Source organism: Triticum dicoccoides, chromosome 4B, assembly GCF_002162155.2.
Source record: "Triticum dicoccoides isolate Atlit2015 ecotype Zavitan chromosome 4B, WEW_v2.0, whole genome shotgun sequence".
Taxonomy (NCBI): Eukaryota; Viridiplantae; Streptophyta; class Magnoliopsida; order Poales; family Poaceae; genus Triticum; species Triticum dicoccoides.
Genome location: NC_041387.1, coordinates 167,880,653 through 167,904,304, shown reverse-complemented (window position 1 = coordinate 167,904,304; position 23,652 = coordinate 167,880,653). Strand labels below are relative to the sequence as shown.

The 23,652-nt window shown below is 43.5% G+C and overlaps 1 protein-coding gene across 1 annotated transcript; it reads right to left on the bottom strand.

Annotated features, from left to right (window-relative positions):
- Positions 1–7,034: 7,034 nt before the first annotated feature.
- LOC119295578 (cell division control protein 45 homolog) lies at positions 7,035–9,312 on the bottom strand. Its single transcript, XM_037574009.1, has one exon. The coding sequence runs from the start codon at positions 9,245–9,247 to the stop codon at positions 7,394–7,396; it is 1,854 nt and encodes a 617-aa protein (XP_037429906.1). The 5' UTR covers positions 9,248–9,312; the 3' UTR covers positions 7,035–7,393.
- Positions 9,313–23,652: the final 14,340 nt, after the last annotated feature.

Sequence of the window (23,652 nt, the reverse complement as noted above, 5' to 3'; positions counted from 1 at the left end):
AGTGTAAATTCAATCTCAGCAAACTCCGATGTAGATTCGGAGCTGACAAAATATACGAAACATCATCTCTTTTTTTTCGAAAAGGAGGATTACCCCCGGCCTCTGCATCAAGCGATACAAAGCACCATCTGAATGTAACTCAGATTCATCCATCTCAAAAGTCAGGAAACAGTAATAGTATATCATCTTGTTGGTATATTGCTGAGGTTAACTCATCTAAGCCAAAGATGATCATCAGACTTCAGAACATGATAAGAATCGAGTAGAGGCATAAGAATCAAGTAGGGGTATACGTCTCGATTTGATGTAGCCATCATTCACAGTACAGGATGGGGCCTAAGGCTACTGGTGCACGTGTAGTTTAAGGGTGCCAACGGAGTGCCAGGACTGGACAACCAACCAGCAGCTAGCAATCAAGTACGAAAGATCGATTCACGTTACCTCAGTGGAGCACATGAACAAGCTACATTGACCCTTCCAGGAAACCTTTTTGGCTGTACAGTAAGTAAGGATGCAGGTGCTGGTCCCGCTAGGCTCGCAAAACACGACGAATTGGCACTAGAAGACCAGTCCCAAACTTTTCAAAGAGTCTTGTGTATATCTGTGTTGTCGCTGCAGTGAAACTGATGGTCAATTGAGGAAATGGGAATAATCTAAATTTCCGAATAAAATCATCCCCAGAAAAAGCAAAGCATTTGATGGAGCGATGGATACAACATTTTAACCATTCATCAACCCGTATAGCAATATATTTTCTTATTTTATTACTTCCTGCCATTTCAAGTAACACATGTTTTGTGCTAAGCTATACTTGAAGTAGTTTGCCAGCACCAACATCAAAAGTAATCAATCTTCATGCGCCTGCATATATTTGTACCATGCACATATTCAGATGTCATCGATTGACAGACATAAGTTGCCATCTCCTTCAGGAATGAAGGCATAGGCTCCAAGTTGAGCCCCGGTTCACCAATTTGGGGGTGTGGGGGTGGAGGGGACCCTAAGAGATATCCTCAGGAGCAAGCATACAATTATGCATTGAAGGAGGGGCATATAGTAGTGTAAGGATAATGTCATCATCAAGTATTTAATTGCTCTTTAATAGACAGGTGATGTATGAACTAAGGGGAGATCTGAAGGCACACACAAGTGTCATGCATCAATCTCTGAATTGATGAACAATTGCCATTGACTGGAGGAAACTTCGCTTTCCAGTTTTTTAAAACTACTAGTATTTGTCAGTTTTCTAATACAAAAATTATCGGTAACATGGTTTGGTTTACTATGCCAACCAAGTATCTCATATAACTGAGTATACTTCTATGGAAACTAAGCTCTTGTTTGACAAGTCCCAGCACCTGCTATGCTAGAAAATCAAGGAATTTGTGCAAACGCCACATAGCGCTGTTGCAACTTCTTACTATCATATTTAAAATATAATGAGTTACTAATCCAAACTGAACCATTTAATCGAAGAAAAGTGGAAACATTAATTAAAGTAGCCTGCGTGGTTATTAGACAAATCACAGTCACCTACTTCATTCAAGAAATTACCGTCCTGCTCCGAATAGTTTGCGCTTTAGAATTCCTATTTCCAAATATCTCTGTCAGCGTACTAATCACCCATTAGTGCAATAGGTACTCGCTGGTCCAGATTTTGCCTTGGATTAAAGGTGATATAAGGAGGAAACATTGCACAGGCACATGACAGTAGATGACTTAATTAGGTAGTACTAAAACGACGCCTGTAGACAGACAGATGTAACAATGTCTGCCACATTCCGCGCGGGTTAAAACTAGTGAGTATCAACACTTAAATGCTTAAAAGTATTATTTATTTATTTAATCTGCCACCAAAGCACTAATTACTTGGACAAAAAAAGGATTTCCAGTGATATAAATAAAATACTTCATCTATTCAAAAGCGAAACTGGAACCAGCTGTGTAGACCATACGCAGCTGCTGATACAAAATTAAAGAGCCTGCGATACACATTACTTACAAGTGAACAACCAGCGCTAATGGCTCAAAAGGTGGTCACAGAAAGGACACCCCTAAACAGTGCTTTAACTTGTTCATATCTTAGTTCACATGAAAGTACTAGTGTACAATATGATCAGCCCACAGAATTAGCTGCTTACCTCCCAACCACTAACCAAATCGACACCACAAGGACCACCTCAGCCAGCCAACTCTTTTGTAGTTGAGGACTTGACCCAAAGGCACCACCGGCAATGCCCTCAGTCTCCAGTTGAGACTTTAACACCTGTTACTTGCATCTTATTGTTGCAAGAATGTGATGGATACCATTCTCTAACAAATGTTATCAAACTCAGAAGATTAGTCTGTGAGTGTACAGGGAGAAACAAGTTGCAGCATATCGGTGCACAGACTGACAGAAAGGTAGCAAACTGCAGGGTACAGTGCTTATACCAGTAACTGCTTGAAGATAGCTGTAAAGTTTGCTAAAAAAGAAAAATGTTAAATTTGCTCCCCTAAACTATCGTCTTCCCTCACTCCCTCTCTTCAAATTTTATTTAGCCTCACTTGGTGGGGGAATTGGATGTACAGTACAAACCAACCACTTGGGTTCAAGTCCTCATGGACATGAATTTGGGTTCTTATTATTTAAATTAAAAAAACAGAAACATGGGTTATCTGTCAACAAAAACATACCATTGAATTTGTGTTTAAAAATATTCACATTTTTAACCAAAAATTGCACCATTGAATTTGTATTTAAAAGTAGTCACGGAGTGGGTATGTAAAACTCAGTTAAAATTTTACAATTTACGACATGTGCCAAAAAGGTACCATATTTACTTTTGCTTATGCACAGATCACAGATAGTCACATTTTTAACCAAAAATTACATGTATATACTTCACCTAGCAATTCTTTTTCAATAACAGGTGGATTTATTGACACAATGAAGCATCAAGAGGATACTAACACAATGAACATGTTCATTTGGATTCTTTTAAAGTTATGCCTGCTATGATATGAATGACCATTTTGCGCAAAAAAACTTTGTAACTATAATCTAGAATTATAAGCGAACCAGGAGTCTTTTAGCTCTTCACACCCCTGAATCCTCTGTGAAATACCATTGATCACTGCAGAGCTTTCATTCAGAGTCACATAGCAAGCCCAATGCAGGATGCTACTGTTTGAGCAATGAGAAACGTCATTAGCTCAGCTCAGTAATGCACACATAAAACAAACAAAAATACAGCATGATCCTCATAATTGTATCTTGCCTGTCGCATCATAGGCACGTCTACATTTAATGACAAAAAAGAATTGTAACCAACTATTCAATGGAAATTTTCCCCACAAGGGCGCTATCAGTAGGCCCCCTTAATATGGTGGACAAGAGGCTATGCAACATGTCACACTGCCTGCCATGAGTTCCTGCTAATTTGTTTAGACCCTATGCTATATCAAAGGACTTGATTAAGATGCCAGTTCATTTGGCATCATTTAGGGTATATATTGGTTCATACTGAAATGTAGCGCTATCTACCTGTTAGGAAAACGACCCTGCTATACGTACGACACAATGCATGTCCAACACTGTACGATTAGAGACAAATGTAGATAATTCAGTTTGTGGGCCATAGCATTTAGAGATGATATACTCTCTGGTCGTACTGATCGGACGAGAAAACCATCGTATGTAGAGCAGTTTCGTTAGGAAAATTAATGTGAACTCGTTGTTCCAGGTCCATATTTAAAAAAAATTGAATGATAGATGTGGCTCCATCAGTGATTCTACGCTTTAGAAAAGAAAATCTGGGGGAGTAACTGCCAACTGCCAGTTATGGTAACAGTCTAAAATGCTGTAGGTGGTCAGGAAACATCAATTTAGGATTTCCCGGTGAGGTTATGGAAGACAGAGCCATCTCTTCAGTTCACAATGAAATGAGTAAACTCTAATTCATACTGTTTCTGTCCTCAAATCTTTACAAATAACACTACTTCTTTTCTCTGGAACCATCAACACATTAAGACGGCCTTTGAAAACTCTGAGTAAGAAATCCATAACTCATTCACTTATCTCTGGAAACCATAAGCTTGAATTTCATGGTAAGTCATGACTAAGGCCTCACAGGGGATGGAGGAATTGAACTGTTCATTTGGAAATTGAAGCAAGGCTCCTACCAAATTCTTGTAAGCATGCCTTTAAGAGGGCAAATCCTAAAGGTTGAACAATGCTTAAGATCACTTTTGGAACTGAACATCAAAAGGAAATCAGTTGAAGCAGCAATGCAAAGAAAGATAGCTGAGAAGTTACTAGCTTACAACTAAGAAATTTCAGAAATATGGGCAAATCTAGTGTCGCGAAGGATTAATCTTATTGATTGCTTCATTCAGCAAGAATGGAAGTTGATTCATGTTGATGACTGTTCACTAGACAAACCCCTTATATAGTTTTCATGTAGTCACAATCTGAAATCTGAGTATGTATGGCTTTATGCTCAGGTTAGCTGCACTTGGAACCAGTACCTATTTCCATGAAGCAAGCAAGGTAGATGACGAGTTTCATCTTCAGTCAGAAAAGGAGGCAGAGGTGCAATACCAATTCATAGCAGCAGCTTCTGTTGTTGACCATTTTTAGTAGGCTTAATCGGAAATAAAAGGATTACATCACACTAACTATTCCGGTGCAAGCAATTGGCATGGGTCCACCAATTGATTGGAATACCTACAGGAACAAAAGCATGAAATTGACAATTCTTTTGTGGTTCGGTAATTGAGAAGGACGGGCTTGACCTAAGAAAGAACAACACGTCAGGCAACACTGCCACACAAGCAAACCCTAGGCAACAAGTTACATGTCGATATGTTAGTAAGGAACTCTGAAGTGGCATTTCTGATAGGTGCAAACTGAACAGAGACAGTACAAAGCTCTCTCTTCAAGATGTGATCAGAAACGGTTCACTCTTTCAAATCAAAACAATACAATCTGATTGCAACAGCAGTCGATATCATTTTCTTATTTAGACTTTTTCCTTCAGAAAACACTAGAATGAAGTATTGGTGGAGTAATCATTACAAATAAATAATTTAATTGTGGATGAGCTATGAGCCATGTAATCTTGTTTTTTACCAGTTTAGTCGTATTTTATTGTAAACCTTTTGGTACTCAGTGACTTTGACTTTTTATTTTGAATAAAATGGCTGTGTGCATCGTTTGATGCAGAGGCCAGGGTCATCCCCTTTTTGAAAAAGAAAACATAATTTGATGTCGCTGTCAAACTTCAATTGTTCATATCGCCCATGTGAATCAGTGAATGCATTAACTCCAGAAGTGATGCAGTTGCATGGAAGAATGCATCAAAGTTAGTTAAATGGTTATTCAGCATGCGTTGACCTTTGTCAACAGTTGATGGGCCATTCTAACTTCCTAAGTTGACCTAAGTACAGGAAAATATGTGTTGCACGTGACAGAAATAGGGAGAGGTTGTAAAGTGCATGGCCTGTTTAGGCTGGTCATAGTGGAGAGTAACATATACTAGTATCATGCATATAGTACTAGTGTATGATACTACATCCATAGTGCATAGTACAGTATCATAAAGTAGTATCATAGATGATCTCACTTATTGTCATGCATGACACATAGTAGCATAACATTTATTATGATACGGTATCTACCTATGTTACTATGACCCTCTCTCTCTTCTTTAATTGCCTGCCACATAAGCATGTTTGCGAGTCCCAAGTACATGATACTCCCTCCGTAAGGAAATATAAGAGCGTTTAGATTACTATTTTAGTGTTCTAAATGCTCTTATATTTCTTTACGGAGGGAATACTAGTTATGTTACCCCCACTATGGCCAGCCTTAGGTAAACCAGTAGAGCAAGGACGAAAAAACCAAATGTTTTTTTACTCCCCTGCAGCCTGACTTACCAAAGAACTGCAGTAAAAGGGGAGGGAAAATTCACCTGACAATACTGTAAATTTTGTAATGCTGACGTGATGATACAAATGAAGATCTGTTTGTTCCTAACAACCCAAAATCAAGCAGGTATGGTAAGAAGAGAAACTTACAATTGAGAATTTGAGCATGGGTGCAGGCTACGTCAGGAAAGGCAAAAAAGGCTCTGTTAACTTGTAGCTGTTCTGGGACACCTCCAGGGAAGAGTTAAAATTCAAATAAAACTCAGATTCAGATGGCAAAATTACATACAAACATGATGTACTGCAAAGAGGCAAACCCACATAACCACTTTGAATAAGAAACACTCTAGGCGAAGAAGAACCCAAGGTCCTTAATCACAACTCACAAGTCTAGCGGGAATGCTGGACTGTCATTTTCTTTCTTTATAAATAGATGTCAATCATAGGATGCAAGAGTTGCCGTACAAAAAGATCATCTACTTATTTATCAAGTCATAAACAATTGAGATGATCCACACAGATAACAAACACTGCATGTATATATTTTTACTGTACTCCTTATGGACCTACGAATTTGTAATAGTTGATTAAGATGCCAAGATTTCCACTCTATGGAACTTGGTTAGCGCAGTGCAACTGGCATATGAACCAGCATGGTCTGAATCACTCAGTTTCATGCTTGATAAAAAAATTGAAGTCTATTCTTTCAGACTAATCAAGTTTGCAACCACTAACACATTTGAGTGAGAGCATCCAACGAATTGATTATATCTTTGTGGAACAACAAAATAAATTATTTGCTGCAACAGAAGGGCTTTGTTTTCTATAGCATCGTCTTCGCATTGTAAGAACTAAGAAAAATATGGGAGAGGAGGATTGGGTAAATGAAATTCTTACAGTGACCTACTGAATTTGTGGAAGGATATTAATGTGCAATCAACCACCAGAAGTATTATACATTTATAAACATCTATCCTGATCAAGAGACAACCAAATGTATCCACATAATTCTAATTTAAAACAAATATCCATTTAAGTTAGCTTGTGCTAATAACACATTAACACCACATATTCAAAAAAGGCTCGATAGTTTACACACTTCAAGAACTTCAAAGTAACTCTAGTGGCACAAAAAGAGACGACGCTTTTCTATAATCAGAAGGCACGTGCTTATGCAAGCACAGATACAACGTACACTATCAGGTCAACAGTACCATATACCTTGTCCATCTCCATAGTGTGACAAGGTTTGCCTCTGAATTTTATTGATCTATCATTTGCTAATTGAAGTGGCTAAACAGTGGAAAAAACTCCTTTCTTGCTGCAAAACATGATCATGAAAAAGTTCAGGTGGATAAGGAGAAAATACATGTCATGTACGCCAGGGCTGAAGCTCCTATATTTGGAGGCAGAATCAAGCCTCAAGTCCCTTCTTGTTTAGGAGCTAAAAAGGATAACTAGCACAGACCAGCGCATACCATCATTACAGCTTCTCTGTTAACCGAATCATGAAAGAACTGACAGCAACAACGTCAAGAACAATCCATGATGACTCAAACATGTCATGGAAATAGTCTGCGCCAATCTCCTCTGCCGCTGACCTAAATGCATTACCGAACGAATTCCCCTGAACTGCCCCAAGCCTGGGCTTCCCCCATACCCCAACTACCAGCACCTTCTCAGGCTCCCTCCCTAAGCAAGCACACACCAGTGGCTTCATCCTTGCACCCCGTTCCTTCAGTGCATCCATCAGGAAGAAGCAGAACTTAGTAAGCGCCTGAGGGTGGCACAGCTTGCTCGTGTCCACTGGGTCATCGAGCTTCACCCACCGGAACTTCTTTGCGCTCCGTATGAAGCCGCTCTTGGTGATCGCGGAGCTCCCTTGCCTCAATATAGCCCTCTGTATCTCAATTGCAGATTGCATTCCTTTTTGCAGCTGATTCACATTGCTCGGAGACAGCGCAGAATATGCAACCCAGAATTGCTCAGCAGCAGAACACTCCTTCGAGTCGTTGGACTCGGCACTCATAGATTCAAGCAAAGCTGTGACGCCATACACAACATCCGCAGCAGAGACCTTGGACTTGTACCCGTGCACCCGCAGGAAGCTTCTGTAGTAGAACTCGGTGAGCCCATACTCCGGCAGGAAGCGGTCAAACTCATCGCGCATCTTCCTCTTGACCTCCATGCTCATGTACTGGAACCCCTTCTGGCAGTCGGCGAGCGGGAACCCCATCCTCGCCAGAAGAAGCTTCAGCTTCTTGAGCCCGTTGTCGCTCCACGTCTTGAGCCTCGTCGCGACATAAGAGGAGCAGACCATGGAGTCGAACAAGCTCCACTCCCGCAGCAGCATAAGCCTCGGCTCGTCCTCGTAGGCGATGCGGGAGGTCTCGGGCGCACGGATCCTGGTCCCGTCCTTGAGCGTGACCACGGAGCCGACGCCGGACGGATCGAGGTTGCCGGATCCGTTGATGTGCTGCTCCAGCTCCATGCCTGCGTCCTGGTAGCGCTCGTTGGTGATGCGCTCATGGATGAACTGGTCGGTGAGGGAGACGCAGGCAAGCCAGAGGAGCTCGTTGGTGTTCCTGCGCAGCGCGTGGGCGAGGTCGTACATGAGGCACCCCGACGGCTTCCCGTGGAAGGTGCCAAGCCGGTAGTACTCCCGCCGCAGCCTCCCGAACAGCTTCACCGGATCGCCGCCGTCCGCCTCCGCGTCATCGGACGCCCACCGTCTCTTCCTCCTCCCACCCTCGGCGCCGGAATCGTAATCCGAGGCATCTGACTCCTCCTCGGAGGCGCGGAGGTGGTCGTCGTCCGCGTCCCCCTCGGCCGTTAGGTCGGAGGCGTCGGCAAGGGAGGACACGTCGAAGTCATACGACAGGTCGGCGGCGCGCTCGTCATCAACGGTGAAGAGCACGACGACGCGGTCGTTCCCCGCGGCGAGGTTGCGGAGGTTCACGGGGCGGTGCGAGTCCACGACGAAGGCGGTGGAGCCGCGCGGCAGGACGCCGCGGAGGAGGTCGCAGCGCGCGCCCCAGTTGATGAGTAATACGCAGAGCGGCGGCGGCGATAGGGGTGAGGACGCGGTGGCGCCGGAGAAGGAGGCGAGGAGTTCGGCGGCATCGGCGGTGGAGGCGACGGGGTAGACGGAGAAGCGGACGGAGTCGGCGGAGAGGACGTGGGCGAGGATCCTGAGCGCGCAGAGTGAGTCAGCGTCGGCCGCGGACGGGAGGATCAGGAGAGGGGAGGCGGAGGCGGAGGAAACCGCTGCGGCGGCGGCGGCGGCGGCGGCGCGGAGGCGGGCGTAGAAGGAGTCGGCACGGAGCTCACGCACCATTGCAGCATGAATATCGAAAATGGAAAATTGGAGGAATGGTGGAGGGGGGTTTGGACTTGGATTTGGATTTGGGTGTTTTGTTGTGCGGGAAGGGATAGCGGCGAGAGCAGGGAGGGCGGGAGGGATTCGGAAATTTTCGGCTTTCGGAGGGAGTGAAGGCTCCGCGTTTTCTGATTTGGGGATCGGTTCGAAAAGAGTTTTTTTTTTTGAGAAATCTTGCCTGCTTTATTCATTCATCATTCAAAGGAATTGTCATAGGTACAAGGTTCGGGTTGTGTGGGTAATCCAACCAAACATGTCTACCTATGTTAAGGTTACAAGCGAACTTGACAAGATTATGAGCCTCGAAATTAAAATTCCTACGCTCGGAAACAAATGAGCAAGACACAAAACTACTCATATGGTTCGTTATTTCATGTACTAAAGCTGCATTAGGGCCTCCGGTCCCTCTGTTTATGTCGTTCACCACCTCCTGACAATCTGAGGTCACATATATCTTCTGCTCCACAAGATCATCCGCCAAAGCTAAAGCTTCACGGCAAGCAAAAGTCTCCAGCAGCAGCGGGTCAGTAATGCCATAGTACACCATCGTTGATGAGTCCAGGTAGTTACCTTCATGGTCCCTGCATAGCGCCGCTATTGCTCCTCCTCGCTTTGTTCTCCCCATGGCTCCGTCAACATTAATCTTCGCCATCCCCCCGGGGGGTGGAATCCACCGCTTGGGCTGTAGAGCCGAGCTTGATCTTGTGATTGCATGCTCACTTCCAACGCGTAAGTTACCCAACTCCGCAATGTAGTTGTCAATGAAAGATGTCGTTTGTTGTGGGCTCTGAAAAATTGATTCATAGATTGCCTTTCTCCTTGAGTACCATATAGACCAAAGCGTAATGACCATCCTTGTGAACTTCTCCTGATCCAAGCTCTCGCTCAACTCGAACAGCCAAATCCTTGCATTGGCCTCCATGTTGTCCGACATCTGGGAGACGAGCATCTCATCTGACAGTGCCCAAATGCAGCGTGACATGGTACATGCAACAAGGGCATGCCGCCAAGAGTCCTCGCACCCACAAAGAGGACACACGTCTTGAGTTGACATATTTCTTCGCTTCAAAACGTCCATTGTCGGAAGAGAATGATGGGCAAGTCTCCACAGGAAAATCCTCACTTTCGATGGTACTTTCAATTTCCATAAAGCACTCCAAGCTCTCTCATCCTTCTCAGTATTTGACACCCCGCTGCCTCCATTTAGCCACTCCTCCCGTTGTAGCTTGGTTTTTAGCAAGAATTTGTAGGCCGAGCTTACAGTAAAAAGTCCCTTTCTGTCCGGGTTCCATGCCCAAAAGTCTTGTATATTGCGCGTGCGAACAGGTATCTTCAAGATTGCATCTGCATCGATAGGCAGGAAGATGGTCCGAACAAACGCAGCATCCCAGGAGGCAGTCGCCGGAGAGAGCAGCTCAGAAACTAGCCTGGGAGGGTTCGGCACCAATGATGTGATAGGGCGAGGGGTCATCTCCCTCGGCATCCAATTGTCATTCCATATTTCAGTTGTTTGCCCATTCCCAATGCGTGGTATGATACCTTGTTTAAGCAAATCCCGTCCTTCCAAAACAGCCCGCCATATCTGAGATGGCCTGGACCCCAACTCAACTGTAAGGATCGATCTATCTGGGTAATATGTCGCCTGCAGAATTCTTGCACTTAGGCTTGTTGGTTCATTCAACAGTCTCCAGGCCTGCCGTGCTAACAGAGCAAGATTAAAGATCTCAAGATCTCTAAAACCGAGCCCACCCAAGTGCTTTGGTCGTGTCATCACGTCCCATGAAAACCCATGCAGGTTTGCGCTCTCCTTGTTTGCATCCCCACCAAAACTTTCTGATTATAGATTTAATATGATCGCACAGACCCCTCGGGAGCTTGAAACAGGACATAGAGAAAACAGGTATTGCTTGGGCCACTGATTTGATAAACACATCCTTCCCTCTGTCAGACATGCACTTGCTCATCCATCCCTTCACCTTATCCCAAACTCTATCACTCAAATATTTAAAAGTCCCTTTCTTCGAGTGTCCCACATCCATCGGCATACCCAAATATCTGTCATTCAAAGATTCATTCGGAACTTGCAGGTGTCCTTTGACCGCAATACGCACAAGTTCTGTACAACCCTTACTGAAAAAGATCGATGATTTTTGTCTGTTTATCCTATGTCCCGATGCCATGCAATAAGACTCCAGTAGGTTTGATACTTCTTCTACTCCATTCACACTTGCCCTGAAAAACAGCAGGCTATTATCCACGAATAAAGGGTGGTTCACCACCGGTGCTGACGGCGCCACCTTAAGGCCGCTGAGCTGGGATGATTGATTCTGAGATTTTAAGAGGCACGAAAGGCCCTCTGCTGCAATCAAGAAAGGTACGGAGAGATTGGATCTCCCTGCCGGATTCCCCTTGTCGGTTGGAAAGATTCTGACTTCACACCATTGAACATAACTGAAAAAGAAACTGAGCTCACCATGTTCATCACAACTATAATCCAGGGTGCCGCAAACCCTAGCTTCTCCATAATAGACTTCAAATAAGACCATTCCACCCTGTCATATGCCTTCATCATATCAAGCTTCAGAGCTGCAAATCTGTTATCTTTTGCCCTATTCCTCTTCATGAAGTGCAAACATTCATAGGCAGATATAATGTTATCAGTTATTAGCCTCCCAGGTACGAAAGCGGACTGCTCTTCAGATATTATGTCAGGCAAGATCAACTTTAACCTGTTTGCTAGCACCTTCGAGGCAATCTTATAGAACATGTAACACAGGCTAATAGGACGGAATTGTGATAACAAAGTTGGATTTGATACCTTAGGGATGAGAACCAGCAACGTGTCATTCAAACATGCAGGGCTCTCTTCTCCTCTTACAATAGCCAAAACTGCCCTGGTTACTGAGTCACCACAAACCTCCCAGTGCCTTTGGAAAAAATGAGCAGGAAAGCCATCGGGGCCCGGAGCTTTCGTGAGAAACATCTGAAAGAGTGTGGTTTTTACTTCCTTTGCATCGAAAGGAGCTAGCAGCGTTTCATTCATCTCCGGCGTCACCTTCACTGGGACATGCCGAAGAACATCTTCCACACCCTATACACCTTCCGAAGTATAGAGTTGCTTATAAAATTCAAGTGCCATTTGTTACATCTCAGTAAACTCTGTGGTCACTAGCCCATCCGGTTTTTCTAGGGCCTTTATCAAATTCTTCCTCCTCCTCATAGAAGCCCTCATATGAAAAAAGCAGGAGTTTCAATCACTTGTAGAGAGCCACTCGACGCGTGACCGTTGTCTCCACATCAACTCCTCACGCAAGTAGAGTTCGATCAGGCGATCATTGATCTTGATTTCAGCATGGGACGGCCCCGTTCGCCCGACTTCACTGCGTAGCCAATCCAGTTCCTTTTTTAAGCTTTGGATTTCTCCCCTCACGCTACCAAAAGTGGTCTGTGCCCACTCGCCAAGGTTCCTGGACAAAGCTTCAAGATTCGTACGTACCTCACCCACCGAAAGATACTGGCCGTTCGCCTCCCATGCAGCTTCGATCGCTGGTTTAAGATCGGGGTGTGTTTCCCACATCACTTCATACCGGAACTGCTTCGTTTTCTTTGCACCTCCATTTGCTTGTGCTAGCTGTAGCAAGATTGCCGAATGGTCTGAAGTCGCCACCGTATGGTGCTCCACTCCTGCCGATGGAAAGAGCCCACACCAGTCAACTGATCCAAGGGCTCGATCTAATCTTACGCGGGTATAGGTTCCTCCCGTGACTTTCTTCTCGTAGGTCCACTTTGTGCCCTTGAAGCCTGGGTCAATTAGACCACAGATGTCCACCGCATCCCGAAAACCTTGTATTTGTGCTTGGGACCTTGACCCAATTCCATCATGTTCGTCATGCCTCAACACTTCATTAAAATCCCCTATACAAACCCACGACATATCATGAAGGGTAGATAGGTTCTTCATCATGGTCCAAGTGTGATGGCGTAGATGGGTTTGTGCTTCCCCATAGAAACATGACAGCCTCCAAGGTTGATCATCTACACCAGTAATCTTACAATCAATATGATACTTCGAGTAACCCAAAAACTCAATCTTTATTTCATCATTCAAAAAGATAGCTAGGCCTCCACTTCTACCAGAGGCATCAACAGCAAAAGAATTATCATAGCCTAGAGTACTCTTTAAATTTTCTGCTCTCTCCCCACTGATTTGGGTTTCAACTATACAAAGTACTCTCGGGGCAAACTTATTCGCGAGTTCGCGAAGCTCTTGAACTGTCGGGGCGTTGCCAATCCCCCGGCAGTTCCAGCTTAACAGATTCATTGCGTCCGGCGGTCCTCCATTGCAGAGGCCGCCGATCTCGCGTCCGAGCCTTTCCCTCCATTGAGGGTCTTCTTCACATTGGTTGCACCCGTCTTCTCCGCTGAGTTTCCTCCTTTGTCCAGCTGCCCCATTAGCTTGGACCTTTTTGGTTCTTGTTTTGGGGGAGGGCTGACTGGCACCGTCCCCCCCCCCTCTTGAGTTTGACGCCAGAACCATCTCCAGCCCCGTCACAGCCTTGGGACCCGGCGCAATAGCAGTTTGGTCCGACGTGCGCTTTCTGTTGATGTCAGTCACGTCCACTTCCATGACCTGTTGATCTTGACTGCCCTTGTAGCTTGGTTCCAGAGTGGGCGCCGCCGGCCCGTCCCGCTTCTGATATCTCTGGTTTCTGTTCCTCCGGTGAGTACCCCAAGCGGTTGTTGCAGGTGCCCGCAGGTTTTTGAAAACGAGAGCTGAAGGAGGATGAACGTCATCACCATGCTCTTTGAATTCATAGCCCATCATGCCACACACCTGACACCAGTCTGGCAAACGTTCGTACTTGACAGCGAAGATCTCCCTCTCACCACCACGGATCAAAGATATGGCTTTCTTCAGCGGGTTACGAACATCAAGCATGACTCTGACCCTATAGAAATTGCCTTCAAAGTCGAAAGAGGAGGGCTCTGAATCAACAAACTCTCTGATCTTTGATGCTAAGGCCTTTATCTTCCCATGATAAGCAATGGGGAGGTCAATGATCCTCGCCCAAATCTCAATCGTATAGAGCTCGATCGAGGACGGCTTCGTGTATCCATCATAAGGGGCGATGACCGCTGGATTGCCCCAGAAGTGCCATGGCCCGCCCTGCGTGACCCGTTCCCAATCTCCTAAGCAATCAAATTGCATCTGGAACAAGTTTTCCTCCAGAGTTTTGATCTTCACTGGCCTGGCCATATCCCATGCCGTTTTCATATTCCTGAAGAACCAGTAGCTGCTGAATCCTTTGTCCATATGGACTCGGGCCAAGATCATCCACCGGAGTTTCTCCTCCGCCGGAGCATCATCATCCTCAAAAATCACGTCGTCGAGATCGTCTTCTTTGAGGGCCAGCTCCTGCATCATCGCCTCCAAGGTGCCTTTTCCTTTGCGATCGCATGACGAAGAACTTCCATGGTTAGCCATCTTGTGTCGTCGGCAGAGCCGCTCGGCCACGAAGCGGAATAAAAACCCTAACCCTCACAGGGACGAAGATCGTTGCAGGGTCGGGGAGGCAGACTGCGCTCCTCCCACGGCGGCCCTAGTATAGATCCCGTTCCTACTGGAGAGGAGGGAGATAGGTTCTCAACGTCGCTGGGAGGCAGCGAGAGGAGTCGAAACCCTAGCTAGAGGGAAAACATCGTGGAACATGTTCAAAAAGAGTAAAATGCATGGAAAGTCACTGTTTTTGCTCCAGCTGCTCACTTCGGTCCATACTTAGGTATACATGCAATATGGTCATTATATACGACAAGACATGATTATACGATCACTGTAGCACGTATTGAGCTCGTACACAGCCCCGCTTGACCAGTCCGCAGGTTCCACGTCATATGGCCCACTTGCATGGGGAGGGGGGGTTGTGCAAAAATGTCAAGTCTTTTATCCCCACGCCTTCTCCACCCCGCTCTCTGTTCCCTTCCCCTTCTCCAATTCCCTAGCTCCCTGCTCTCTTTCCCCCTCCCCTTCTCCAGCCGCCGCCATGTCAGTGAGCTCGGCGATGTCATCTCTCAGCGGCGAGGTTGTGGAGGTCCCTCTCATCCGATGCCCTCATTGCCGCACGTGTGTGAAGTTCTACCTGTCGAACACAGACAAGCAAGAGGGTTGGGTGTTCTACAAGTGCATCAATGTAAGATCTTCATCAAGTGTTTTTGTTGGATCTGTTGGTGTGCTTGAGTTTTTCTCTTATGTGGTGTACCTAGGGTCCTTGTGGTTTTTGACACTAGGAGTTGGAGTATATTGTGTATCTTGTTGACAATCATTTCCTCAATGGGAATGAAGCAGTGGATGCAATTGGCGCTGCAAAGGATAGGAGGGAACAACTCCTTCGAGAAAGGGAAGAAAGGGCTAGGCTTGCAGGCATTGGAGCTGGGATATATGACAGGAGGCCTTCAGGCAGTCCCATGACCAAGCAGCAGGCAGATGCTCTTTTATGTTTAGGTAGAGAGATGCTTCTGGTTTTGAAGGCAATGATGGGATCAGTCTTAGTGATGTGTGTCATGTTTGGTATCTCCCTTCTGAAGAAATGATGTCAACTCAGGCTTGGTCAGGATGTAATGTAGTTGTTATGTAGGTTGTAAAACTCTTTTGGTCAGTATGTAATGCTTGGTCAGGATGTAAACCTCTTTTTGGGATGATGTAGTGGCTTTGAAAGGAAGCTGGTAATGATATGTGACTTGTTAAGTTAAATGTTAAGTTTTCTCTTAACTGATGGTTGTTCATTTGATAGTTAACTGATGACTGTTAGTTAACATTCAATATTGCTGGCTAAAGTGTGGCTATTGTGCTTGATGATGACCATGCACTGGTGACCAAGAAAGAGTACTCATTAGCAAATAAGAAGTTGCTAAAACCGGTGTTGTTCTCAGCTTGTGGTGACCAGCAAATACAAGATGTGTATTTGCCAACAAGTTGTGGCTGAAAGGTGAGAAGAACACCATGCACAAGCAGAAGGAAACTTAATATTTCAAACTTTTAGTAGCAAACAAACTCATTGCAAAATATTTGATACTAGTTCAAAGAAGCTCATTGCACAATGGCTCTAGTCATTGAAGGGTAATTCATGATCAACAATTGATCCAAACTCACAAACTGACATCAGTATGGATCCAATGTTACATCCTGAGTGACCAAAAGACAACATTGCAAGTTTGATAGTCTTACATAAAGATAGAAGAGTACTCAAGATAGAACTACATCCTGAGTCACACAAAAGACACCATATCATTCTAACACAGCCCATCCCAGCCCAGCATTGGTATGTTCACCTGAAAACATCAAACATAGATGTTCTCTTGGCTTTGTTAGGCAGCACTTGGTCTTCCCGAACCTTTCTCTTACCAACAGCAACAACTTTTCTTCCCATCTCCTCCTTCTTTGCAGCTTCTCTTTCTGCAACAGCAGCTAGTCTTTCTGCCTCTCTCTCTGCAGCAGCAACAGCTTGTCTATCAGCCTCTCTCTGTGCAGCAGTAGCCTGCCTCTCTACAAGTTTCTTTGCAGCTGATGGTTCCTTCTCAGCCTTCTTTTTAGCTTCCTGTTTTGCTTTGTTCTCAGCTGAAATGGTCTTCATTGTCTGCAATTATCTTCTTTATCTCTTGTGTTGCCTTCTTATTTAGTTCAGCTTCTTCTCTCCTCCTCTCCCTTTCTTGAGTTGCTGCCTGCCTCTTCCTTGCTGCAACTACGGCCTTCTTCTCAACTTGCTCATGCCTTTTCCTGGCAATATCTTCTGCTTTCTTCTGCTGTTCTTCTCTCCTTGCTGCAAGCAGAGCTTGTTTTTTGTCCTCACTTCTTTGTCCATCTGCCTCTTCAATGCTAGCAACTTCTTAGCTAACTCTCCTTGCTGAATGGTGGTTGTGCTCGAGCTTGGCTATGATTGGTTCATCAAAACCTGTACAGCTGAGATGAATGTGGACTCTGGAACAGGCCTTGCTTGAGTCACTTTTGAACTGGCCTCTGCATGAAGTTAAAACAAACAACATTAGACAGAAACGAAGGAATGAATGCAATATCAATGAATGCCACTGGACACTAGTGAGCCTTACCTACTGAATCAACAGATCCACCATAAGATCTTCAATAACTGCATTGTTTTCTATAGAGTTCTCCTCCTGTTAATACAAAAGTAAGTTATCCAAGTTAGCTACTTTTGACTGCATGTTAACCCATAAGAGTAATCAGGAAATAAAAGTAAGACCTGAGCATTTGCTTGTTGACTTGGATTAGCTTCTTGATTTGGATTAGCTTCTTGAGTTGGATTTGCTTCTTGATTTGGATTGGCTTCTTGATTTGGATTAGCTTCTTGATTTGGATTTGCTTGTTGACTACTCTTCCCATGATTTGCTTGCATGTGTGGAGGAGGCAGCCATGCCTTCAAGTGTGGGCAACCCTTCTTGTTGTGATCTGCCTCACCACAGTACCTGCAATGGATGATCACACCATGCCTAGACAACTTCTTTCCACCAATGCTGCAAACCACCTCTCCCGGAGCTTTCCTTCTGCTTGTGTTCGGTCTGCCTACTTGTTTTCCATAAAGTGGGGGCTTAAGTGGGGGGCCATTCATTTCTCCCACTATGTCCTGTCTTTGCAAGGGTATATGATGTTGTCGTAGGCTTTCTTGAACATCTAAACAAAGTAGCATCCATTCACTAGTTGTAAAGGATCAACTCTTTCATGTCTTGCACAAGCTATGGCATGTACACAGGGGACCCCACTCTTCTCCCATCTCTTGCAGCTGCATTCACTTTCATGCCAGTCCACAATGTAGTCTGTTCCTCTGTCTCCAACCTAAAACACTCCATCTCCTGCCCCATGCACATAGCATGTACTTGCCCACTCTATCGGTTTCTCCACCCGTTTCTTGATCTTGGGGCAGATGTTTCCTGTCATCTTCTCAGCCTCTTGCAGTTGGTATAGTGCATTGTCATCAATTGACCTTTGATCCTTTCTAACATGGATAACATAGGAAGCTCCCTTGCCTCTAGGATATATCTAAGAACATGAGTAAGAAGTTCTCATACTTGTTGAAGACCTTATAGATGTTATTCAGTAGGATATCACACTTTGGTAAATCACTTTGAAAAGCTCTGACCCATGTGTCTAGCTCCAGTTCATGCAACCAAGTGTATGCATCCATACTCAACTCCTTCATCTCATTCATATGTTGCTCATATTTAGTTGATGTGTTGCTTCTAGCAATCTTCCACAACTGATTCTTTAGTGCATCACCTTTGTGTAGCTACTGAAAGTTCTGCCATATGTGTCTCACACAGAATCTATGTTCTGATTCTGGAAACACCTCATCCATAGCATTGATTAGTCCCTATAATGGTTAAACAGAAGCAATCAGACAAACTACAAAGAAGTTCATGGACAAGAAGTCAGAGAAACAAATATTGTACCTTCTGCTTGTCACTCATAATTGACCATGGGGCAGTGTTGATGATTGCCAGATCATTTTCCAATCTCTCCAAGAACCAACACCAGTTGGGTTTGTCCTCCACTTCAACAACAACTATTGCAATTGGAAAAATACAATTATTTGGATCTATTCCCATAGCACATAGCAATTGCCCTCTATACCTTTTCTTAATGTGGCACCCATCTAGAAATATGATAGGTCTACACCCCTGAAGGAACCCTATCTTGCAAGCATCCAGGCACATATAGGCCTTATTGAACCTTGCTTGTTCATCAAGTGCCACAAAGAAAGAGCTGCCTGGGTTACTCCTTTTGATATCATTGCCATAGTCCCATAGCAATTTGTAGTGCCCTTTCTCATCACTATGTATGATCTCCCTAGCCAGCCTCCTAGCCGTCTGCAATTTGGTCCTTGTTGGGGTCATGTGCTACTCCTTCTGCACAACCCTGGAGAAGTTTCTCAAGTTCATATCCTGGTCATCTCTGAATCTCTCCAAATACTTTTGGGCAATGAATGGAGCAGTGAAAGCCTTGATCTTCCACTTATTTGTGCAGGTGTGTTCACTTACACACTTCTTGACCATAAAGCACTTGGTTCTACTATCATAAGAGGCCCACATATACCAAGTACAGTCATCATCACATTTGGCCTTCAATCTTTTTCTATCATTCATAGGCAACTTAACATCAACTCTATTCTTGCAGCAATACTCTTTTATGGCTGTCCTCAATAGCTCAACTATTTGGAAAACTTGGCCAACATGAAATTTAGGATAGTGTAGGTCCTCTTCCCTAAATGCCTTGAACTTCATGTACAATTCTTCATCATCTTCATCTGGTGGCCAGAGATCATCACCTTTAGACTCGTATATTTCATCCTCTTGCTTCTCTTTGCCTTTGTCTCCAACTTTATCTTTTCCTTTATCTGAATCCTTTTCTTTTGCACTATCTTTAACTGTATGTTTCCCTCTCACTTTTTTGTCTTCAGGTTCATCCATGTCAATGATACGTCTCCAACGCATCTATAACTTTTTATTGTTCCATGCTATTATATTAGCAGTTTTGGATGTTTATGGGCTTTAATTTACACTTTTATATCATTTTTGGGACTAACCTACTAACTGGAGGCCCAACCCGAATTGCTGTTTTTTTTGCCTATTTCAGTGTTTCGAAGGAAAGGAATATCAAACAGAGTCCAAACGGAATGAAACCTTCGGGAGAGTTATTTTTGAAACGGAAGCAATCCACGAGACTTGGAGTAGACGTCAGGGAAGCTTCGAGGTGGCCACGAGGGTCAGGGGCGCGCCCCCCCACCCTCATGGGCCCCTCATGCGTCCCCTGACCGACTTCTTTCGCCTATATATGTCCATATACCCTAAAACATCGAGGAGCACAATAGATCGGGAGTTCCGCCACCGCAAGCCTCTCTAGCCACCAAAAACCAATCAGGACCCTGTTCCGGCACCCTGCCGGAGGGGGGGATCCCTCACAGGTGGCCATCTTCATCATCCCGACGATCTCCATGACGAGGAGGGAGTAGTTCACCCTCGGGGCTGAGGGTATGTACCAGTAGCTATGTGTTTGATCTCTCTCCCTCTCTCTGTCTCTCTCTCTCTCTCTCGTGTTCTCGAGGTGATACATTCTTGAAGTATCGCAAGCTTTGCTATTATAGTTGGATCTTATGATGTTTCTCCCCCTCTACTCTCTTGTGATGAATTGAGTTTTTCCCTTGAAGTTGTGTTGTCGGATTGAGTCTTTAAGGATTTGAGAACACTTGATGTATGTCTTGCTGTGCTTATCTGTGGTGACAATGGGATATTCACGTGAACTACTTGATGCATGTTTTGGCGATCAACTTGTGGGTTCAATGAACTTATGCATAGGGGTTGGCACACGTTTTCGTCTTGACTCTTCGGTAGAAACTTTGGGGCACTCTTTGAGGTACTTTGTGTTAGTTGAATAGATGAATCTGAGATTGTGTGATGCATATCGTATAATCATGCCCACGGATACTTGAGGTGACATTGGAGTATCTAGGTGACATTAGGGTTTTGGTTGATTTGTGTCTTAAGGTGTTATTCTAGTACGAACTCTATGATAGATTGAACGGAAATAATAGCTTCATGTTATTTTACTACGGACTCTTGAATAGATCGATCAGAAAGGATAACTTTGAGGTGGTTTCATACCCTACAATAATCTCTTCATTTGTTCTCCGCTATTCGTGACTTTGGAGTGACTCTTTGTTGCATGTTGAGGGATAGTTATATGATCCAATTATGTTATTATTTTTGAGAGAACTTGCACTAGTGAAAGTATGAACCCTAGGCCTTGTTTCAACGCATTGCAATACCGTTTGTGCTCACTTTTATAATTAGTTATCTTGCTGTTTTTATATTTTTAGATTACAAAAACCTATATCTACCATCCATATTGCACTTGTATCACCATCTCTTCACCGAACTAGTGCACCTATATAATTTTCCATTGTATTGGGTGTGTTGGGGACACAAGAGAGTCTTTGTTATTTGGTTGCAGGGTTGCTTAAGAGAGACCATCTTCATCCTACGCCTCCCACAGATTGATAAACCTTAGGTCATACACTTGAGGGAAATTTGCTACTGTCCTACAAACCTTTGCACTTGGAGGCCCAACAACGTCTACAAGAAGAAGGTTGCATAGTAGACATCAAGCTCTTTTCTGGCGCCGTTGCCGGGGAGGTGAGTGCTTGAAGGTATATCTTTAGATCTTGCAATCAAATCTTTTAGTTTCTTGTTTTATCACTAGTTTAGTCTATAAAAGAAAACTACAAAAAAATGGAATTGAGTTTGCCTCATGCGCTTCATCTTTTTAATATCTTTTGTGAGAATGATGGGATGGAAAATTGTGCTCAAGTGCTAGAAGAAGAAGTCTATAAAATGTTTGGCACGAAATCTTTGAATGGGGAGCATGATTGCAATATTGTTAGTATGAACTCTTTGAATATCCATGGTACTAAGGATGATTGCACTAGTCATGATGAAAATGTCTCTTATAAGCATGTCAATTTTTGTGGAGTGCATAGAGTTTGCAAGTACACACCAAATAGGGAAGATAGATTTTGCAAGAGGCATAAGTATTTAGAAACTAAATTGTTGCAAGAAAGGCTAGATGTGAGTGCTGAAAATTTAAAATTTCTTTACCGTACTTGTGAAGTTTGCAATGAACATGGTCATTTAAATCTCCGATGCAAATTGTTTCATGATCGAATTGTGTCCAAAAATTGTGATGACTTGATTTCCCTTGCACATCATAATGAACTTAGTTTGCTTTTGGGTTATGAAGAAATGAAATGTGCAACTAAGCATATTCCAGAATATAACCTTGAGAAATTCCTTGATATTGATCTAGAGGAAATTTATATGTATTGTGCGGTAAATTGCATTGAAAATCCTTATATTGCCAATTACATAAAGAAAAGAAAGCAAATAGAAGATGAAGATAATACTAATGAAAGGGAAGAGACTTCCCAATATCCTCCTATTATTTCTTATGATGAATCAGGTAACAAGGAGGAGCTTTCTATTCAACCAATCTCATTAATGAGGAGCTCAAAGAAGAGGGTTAAACCCACACATGATGTGAAGAAGAAAAAGAAAAGACGGAGAAGCAAAGGTAGAAAGGTATCCCTCTCAAATGATGTTGCTCCTACTACTCATTGTGATGATGATAATTGCTATACTATTGGTGCTATCCATACTATTAATGATGAGAGTGATTATGCTTATGATATGAAAAGGCCCAAGCTTGGGGATGCTATGTTTGATGAGAATGACATGTTTGAGAATATATTTGCTGCAATTAATGTTTGTCCCAAGCTTGGGGATGCTACGTTTAATGAAGATGATATTTTTAGCTTCCCAAGTTTCGATGAGCAAATTTATTATGATGATAACATGCCTCCTATTTATGATGGTTATATTGATGAAAGTGGGTTTGGAAGAGTGTCAACTTTAGGAAGTAATGATCCCACTATTTTGGAGGGTGTTGAATCTTATAATATCTATGAAAGTGGATTTGGAGAGGTCATGACTTTATTTAGTGATGAATCCACTATTTTGGAAGAGGTTTCAATTGATTATGATGAGAACAAAGTTGCTACTTATGATGATTATTGTGATGAAACTTATGCTATAAAAAGTAGTGGTGACTATATTTATAAAACTTGTCATGATTATGATTACCCTTTTTCTGAACTTTATTCTTTCAATGTGGAAACAATTTATAGTATTCGAGTCTCTTATGATACTCCCACTATCCCGAATAAGAAGAATTTTGCTTATGTGGAGAGTAGTAAATTTTCTATGCAAGTAGATCATGAAAGAAATGCTTTAGGTGCTGGTTATATTATTGAACTCATTCATGATGCTACTGAAAATTATTATGAGGGAGGAATATATGCTTGTAGGAATTGCAATAATATCAAGTTTCCTCTCTATGTGCTTAAAGTTTTGAGGTTATGCTTGTTCTGCCTTCCTATGCAAGTTGATTCTTGTTCCCATAATTTATTTGTTGACAAAATCCCTATGCATAGGAAGAGGGTTATACTTAAATGTGTTAGTAATATGCTTCATGATGCTCTCTTTATGTTTTAATTCTTATCTTTCATGCGAGCATCATTGAAATCATCATGCCTAGCTAAAAGGCGTCAAACGATAGCACTTGTTGGGAGACAACCCAATATTTACCTTTACTGTTTTTGTGCGTTCACATGATTATGCTACTGTAGTAATCATGTTTTATAGCTTTTGTTTCAATAAAGTGCCAAGTAAGACCTTTAGGATAGCTTACGGTGATAGTTGTGTTGATCCTACTGAAAGTCAGAAACTTTTGCATCCAGTAAATTACT

What these genes read in the sequence shown, in the direction of transcription:
- LOC119295578 (XM_037574009.1), bottom strand. Translation starts at nt 9,247, where the DNA reads ATGGTGCGTGAGCTCCGTGCCGACTCCTTCTACGCCCGCCTCCGCGCC.